This window comes from Lutjanus erythropterus, chromosome 3, assembly GCF_056507025.1.
Source record: "Lutjanus erythropterus isolate fLutEry1 chromosome 3, fLutEry1.hap2, whole genome shotgun sequence".
Lineage (NCBI taxonomy): Eukaryota > Metazoa > Chordata > Actinopteri > Lutjaniformes > Lutjanidae > Lutjanus > Lutjanus erythropterus.
Genome location: NC_139319.1, coordinates 18,738,264 through 18,744,980, shown reverse-complemented (window position 1 = coordinate 18,744,980; position 6,717 = coordinate 18,738,264). Strand labels below are relative to the sequence as shown.

Sequence of the window (6,717 nt, the reverse complement as noted above, 5' to 3'; positions counted from 1 at the left end):
TAAAAACAAATATATGGCCTACAGTCTGAACAGTTATGGAGTTACTGTGTCACTTGTCAGTGCATTTTCCTCTTGATGGGACATTAAGTTAATTGCAGTAGTATGCAGAATGTGTCACGTGACAGTCTGCAGGTGCATGTAAACAACGTGAACGCTCTCCACGGTAACAACCTTATTTTTCTCTTTTAGATTTGAGATTATATCACCACCTTGATTATCACTTAAAAAACATGTTTGTGTTTTTTTATGTTACATCCACAATCATTTTTAGTTTTTTTTTTCTTCTCAACAAATTTCCACTGTGATTATTGACTAGAAGATGTTTTTGTTTTTTTTTCTCCACCCTGTCCGACATCGAAGCAGCCTCCCTGGGCGCAGCTGCAGCCGTATCAGCCTGTGTCAGGGCTTTCACCACACTGCTGCATTTTGATGTCGCCCAGGCGGGTAAAAGCTGCCGCCACCACCGACCAGCATCTCATTTTTTAACTATTATTAATGTCCACGAGGCAACATGACATCTGCTAGGCAGTGGCTACTGGCCGGTTTGGCGCTCCTGTGCATTTACGGAGCAGCTGAATGTAAAAGGAATTTCAAATGCCCTTCAGGATGCTCCTGCTCCAAGGAGACCATCATCTGCGTCGGTACTCTGCAGATCCCGCGGACTATACCGAACGAGATCAACTCACTGTGAGTAACTAACCGTGTTTCATCCAAAGTGGATTATCTCATCAATAAAGCAGGACGGAAATCAATGTTGCATTCAAGGGGACGGTTTACCGGCTGTTCTGTGCTGCCCTGCAGAGTTGGCACTGGATGTGTCTGGTACACAGTGTTAACATGTCCCAGCCTGAGTTACACTTTGATTTTGTATGTGTTTCTTCCTGCAGGAGCATGGTCAATGGATCTATTTCTGAGATTACAGAGGGGATGTTTGCACTCATGCCCTCTCTTCAGCTGCTGTAAGTGCAGTTGTGTGATTGATTAACTGGTTGATCATTAATTGACATTTCAGAGCTTAGTTGCGCACACTAACAAAAAAAAAAAGTTGATTGATTATCGATAAAGCAACCCTTTTCTGTCTATTGAGGTTTATTTGGAGTTAGAAAAGTTCCAAAGAAGGACCATTACTCAGTTGTCAGGGTTTGTTTTTCCTTCACAGACTTCTAAATGCAAATTCTTTGACCACAATCAAAGATGACGCTTTCTCTGGCCTTCCACATCTGGAATATTTGTAAGTATTAGTTGACAAACTTACTGCTTTTTCAGCGTAACAGAATGCAACAAAATGATATTTTGTTGTTTGTTGTTTTTGTGATTTTGCTTAAGTATATTCACAGTTAGATTAGAGCTGCATGACTAATCAAAATATTATCAAAATTGCAATAAGTGCAATATCCAAAATGCAGAAGCTGCAGTTTTTTAAATAAAGGAAAATGTGGGCCAGAAAAGCATTTTAATGAAGAACTATAGTGCTGCAGAGGTGCCCTGGTCTACCAATCTTTTTCTTCAGATGTGAATAAACATGCTTGTTTGGTACAGACACCAACAAATGTCATATCATCATGATTTCAATCGTGAAGATAAAAATTATGATGCAAAAATGTTAATGAATAATGAATCATATTGCAATCACAACACCTCTCAAAATAAACACAAGATGGTTTTCTTTACCATATCATGCAGCCCTAGATTAGGTGCATGACATATTACTTGGATATACCACGTAATAAATAACTCTGTTGAAGGACTGTATTGCATCATGCTGTAAATAAGTGCCGGTCATTTTTTTTACTCCATCCCCACCCTCAGATCTTCGCATCTCAGTCTCCAAACCTACAACTTATCCCTCTATCCCCACCCATGGACAAGAAATAATGTTGACATAATATTCTGACATCTATGGATTTATCATCTGACATGACAGAATATATTACATGTATTTCATTTACTCATTGTCTGCTATTTTATTACGCACTTAACAGATTCATTGAAGGGAACAAGATTGAAACGATCACCAAAAATGCCTTTCGTGGTCTGCGAGATCTGACTCATCTGTAAGTCTGCTGTCATTCTCTTTACCATCATCCACACAGCATCCGCAGCACATTATTATTATTATTATTATTATTATTATTATTATTATTATTATTATTATGACAGAGATGGACTGTTTTTACAAGACTCAAAAAAGACGTAGAAATGACAGCAATGTGCATGTCTCTGGTCTATCTGTGTCTCTGGTTCAGATCACTGGCCAATAACAAGATGAGGTTTCTGCCAAGAGATCTGTTTTTTGACTTGGACTCGTTGCTGGAACTGTGAGTAAGCAGTTGTGGTGTCAGCAGTGTGTGTGTGTGTGTGTGTGTGTGTGTGTGTGTGTGTGTGTGTGTGTGTGCGTGTGTGTGTGTGTGATGCCTTTTTCCATACTGCGTTCCTAAGTGAAGCTGACTCAGGCTGTATTTTGTGTTTGGCTGCATTAAACCCTGTAAGAATAATGTAGATATCAGAAATATCAGGTTTGTGTCTCTGTTCTTCTCTATTGTGTATCACAATGATTTTGATTTGCTGATAAAAGTGTTGTCTTTTATTATCCTTTTAAATACATTTTCTTAACAAATAGTTGACAAATGCTTGTCGGTGAAGATTAATTGGGGAAGAATTGTAAGAATAATCTTTTTGTAACATAAACTTGTTAATATTATTCACGTAGGTGAACACTGAAATACTTAATCATCAGCTTAATCAGCTAATGTTTATTGTTGTTCACAATTTGAAGATGTAAGGTTTTTATCCTGCAACACGCACCATTATTATTTGGATCATCATGATGCTTTTTGACTACAATGGAGCAGGTATACGTTTGAATTTTACTTTGTTTTGTCCTTTACAGGAACACCTCAAAGTGACAGTTTCATGTGAGAACTATTTTATTTCTAACATCCACCAACTGTATCACAGCACAGAAGGAAGCATGCAGTCACTCATGGACGGGAGGCTTGTTCTTATGACAGCACAGGATGTAAACATTCATGGCATCCTCCTCAGCTGAGCTGTAACCTCTCATCCACGAGTAGATGCACGCTTTCTTCTGCACAGAGATGCAGATGATGGGTGTAGTTTGGTAGAAAAAAGTGCCTATTAAACTGCTTTCGACATGGTGTGTGGATTATCTTGAGGTTATGTTTTCTGGAAAGTGACACTGATGTTGAATTTTATGGATTTTTCGATATCTGATGAGTTCAAACCTTAAGTCATACTAAAACAATCTGCATAGATCAACAGCACTATAAGAGGAAAATATGAATGTTGACTTGCTGTACTGTCTCAAGCTTTAGTGGCGTCTCAACTTTCTCAATCTTTTCCTCTAATCAATAAAAAACATTACATATCTTATTGTTTAATAAATACGCCCAAGCTGATTTTGCAGATATTGATGATATGATTCATTCTGTCATGCCGTAGGGATCTGCGAGGCAACTCTTTCCAGTGCAATTGTGAGAACAAGTGGCTGATGACATGGCTGAAAAACACAAACGCCACAGTATCAGATGTCTTCTGCGCAGGCCCCAGTGACATGAAGGGCAAGCGGCTCAATGACCTTCCTATTCCACCGGGCGAGTGCATCTCCACAGGTAAGATGACAAGTACACCATCAAAGGCGGGTATGAATAGTCACAGCCTCAGATAAACATGTCATCTTTTTAAAAAAGAAAAAAGAGGGACAGGAAGAAAGAAATCAATGAAACTGTTAAATAATTCAGGAGGACATTACCTTGCACCATTCTGCTCTCAAAAACAATCATGCGCCAGGCTGCTAACGTGTGTCTCTGAAAAAATCCTTTCATGTGTATGTAAACACACACACACACACACACACACACACACACACACACACACACACACACACACACACACACACAGAACAAGACTGAGAGCCAGTAAGAGTCTACAGTGGCTCTGTGTAGCTGTACTTAGACACAGCAGTGCTTTTAACTAAATGCTAATGTCAGCACCCTGAGAGGCTCAGAATAATGCTGGTATTTAGCAGGTATAATGTTAACCATGTTCACCATCTTAGTCTAGCATGCTAACATGCTAACATTTGATGCTAATTAGCACTAAACAGAAAGTACAGCTGAGGCTAATGAGAATGTCATTAGTTATGTATATTATATGCTACAATCCATTGCAGATTTGAAGTCGATAGTTCCTAGTTGGTATTCCTGACATAAATGTGTTCCGGTGCTTCTACTCAGGAAAACATGGACGCCTGCAGTATTTGTATGGCAAGTCTCTGAACAAGCATCACTACAGCAGATAGACAGAGCCTTACCACATTCTAGCACAGACTTCTAACAAGTACAAATTAACTAACTGGAAATGGCACCTAAGAAGATGTTACAAGATGTTTCACATCACAAACACTCCTGCACAAAACTGATGAGAAGGTAATGTCGCGTACTTTTCACTGTGCGTGCCGCTATATTGACGTGATGTCTGGTGTGGATGTGGTGATGAATCTTACCTGCAAGTTTTGGTCTGATGATGATGATCTATCCAATGGTTGTTCAGATATTTCACTCAAAACTACAAACGTCAACCTCATGGTGCTGCTGAGGAAAAGTCAGTAGGATTTGTCGTCTAAGCACCACAGATATCTGTACAAAATATCATGACAATCCACTTTATAGATGTTTCATTCTGGACCAAAGTGACTGATAATAAAATACAGCTAAGCTGCTAGCATGGCATGGTTAACAAATGGAAACTACAGACAAGAAAACAGGAGAAAAACAAGCCTTGATGCCCTTTTTTTAGTTTTACAGTCAGCTGTATGTAAATATTAATTCTTAAGCATAATATTGTTGTGCAACTATGATATGATTTTTTCTTTTTTCACAGTTACACTTTCCATTCTTGTCCTAATATTTCTATATTGCCAAATGATGAGGAAAAGGTTTTTTCTGTACTTTCTACTTGTTTTGTTTTAACTTAAAATACAAAAAGTAAATCCAAGTAATATGTTATGAATGTAAATGTGGACAGACAAGACACATGTAAACTGACATGAATACAGTTAAAATCATTGCATTACATTGAGCATACTATAACCAAATAAACTATAAAACTACAAGAATATTAGAAAATATGCCTTATTGAACCATATTAAACAGACAATTTGATAGCCATGACTGTACAGAGTGTCATCCAGAACAGCATGAATGTAATTTAAGTGGTGAGTCTTTCACTTTGTCAGCAGGTCTAGCAGTTTCTGTTTTTGTCTGCATTTCACAGACTTTGTGCGTCATCAGTCCATTCCCATTCAGTCCATGTCAGCGGACGTCTTCTCCTTTAAAGAGGACATCTACGTGGCGATGGCTGCGCCCAACTCTAACAGCTGTGTGGTCATGGAGTGGGATCACATTGAAATGAATTTCAGGAAATTTGACAATATAACAGGTTTGATAACACTTTTCCAGTCTTTTATGAAAGAATGGTGTTAGCGTGTATTTTTCTTACAGCAACAAAATCTCATGAAAAGACCAAAACCAATAATGAGTTGATTCAACGAACAAGTGTTACATACATAGGCTGATGTCTGTCCTTTGTTATAGACCAAAAACACCTTCCAAAAACAAACAAACAAACAAACAAAACATTCATTAACATGAAAATGGACACTTTCAAGAGCACCAAATGTGTAATCCATAGGTGACAGTCCCCTCAAGAAATTCACTATTTACCCCATTTGAAGATGATTCCTAACAACTACAGTTTTTCTGTATTTTGTGTTGTGAAATACCACTGGTAACTTCTTTTTTATCTTCACAGGGAAGTCTGTTGTTGGGTGCAGGTCGGTTCTGATCGACAACCATGTCCTGATAATTGTTACCCAGCTCTTCGGTGGCTCCCATATTTACAAGTTTGACGATAAGCAAAACAAGTTCACAAAGTTTCAAACGATCGAGGTTTTCAACATCTCAAAGCCAAATGACATTGAGGTCTTCCAAATGGACGGTGATTGGTACTTTGTGATTGTGGACAGCTCCAAGGCAGGTTTGTCTACTCTGTACAAGTGGACCGATCAACCAGACCGCAACGAAACTGGTTTCTACTCCTACCAGTTTCTCCATGAGTGGTTTCGTGACACAGATGCTGAGTTTGTCGAGGTGGACGGGAAGTCCTACCTCATCATAGCCAGTCGCTCTCAGCCACCTGTCATGTACCTATGGAACAAGAGCACCCTGAAGTTCACACTTCACGGTGAAGTCCCACTTGTCGATGACGTGGTGGCAGTCAAAGCTTTCCAGGTGGAGAATGAGTTGTATCTCGCCATGACCTGCTACATCGGTGACTCCAAAGTCCTCAAGTGGGCCAATAAGCTGTTTACTGAGGTGCAGGCCCTGCCCTCTCGAGGAGCGATGATCCTCCAACCTTTCACCTTCACAGACAGGCACTACTTGGCTTTGGGCAGCGATTATTCTTTCACACAGATCTACCTCTGGGACACGGAGACCAAATTGTTTCACAAGTTCAAGGACATTTATGTACAGTCTCCACGGTCATTTACAGCAATGACCACTGACCGCAGGAATTTCATCTTCTCCTCCAGCTTCAAGGGCAAATCCATGGTTTTTGAGCATATTATTGTAGATTTAAGCTTATAATGACTAATCAAACTATGTGTTGGTCACTCAGATCACTATTGCATTCAGT

At 39.3% G+C, this 6,717-nt stretch overlaps 1 protein-coding gene across 1 annotated transcript; it reads left to right on the top strand.

The window, feature by feature from the left end:
- Positions 1-256: 256 nt before the first annotated feature.
- On the top strand, positions 257-6,717 carry LOC146329904 (leucine-rich repeat LGI family member 2-like). Its single transcript, XM_084715287.1, has 8 exons — positions 257-687; positions 888-959; positions 1,160-1,231; positions 1,983-2,054; positions 2,247-2,318; positions 3,463-3,632; positions 5,296-5,460; positions 5,833-6,717. The coding sequence occupies exons 1-8, from the start codon at positions 512-514 to the stop codon at positions 6,666-6,668; spliced, it is 1,635 nt and encodes a 544-aa protein (XP_084571413.1). The 5' UTR covers positions 257-511; the 3' UTR covers positions 6,669-6,717.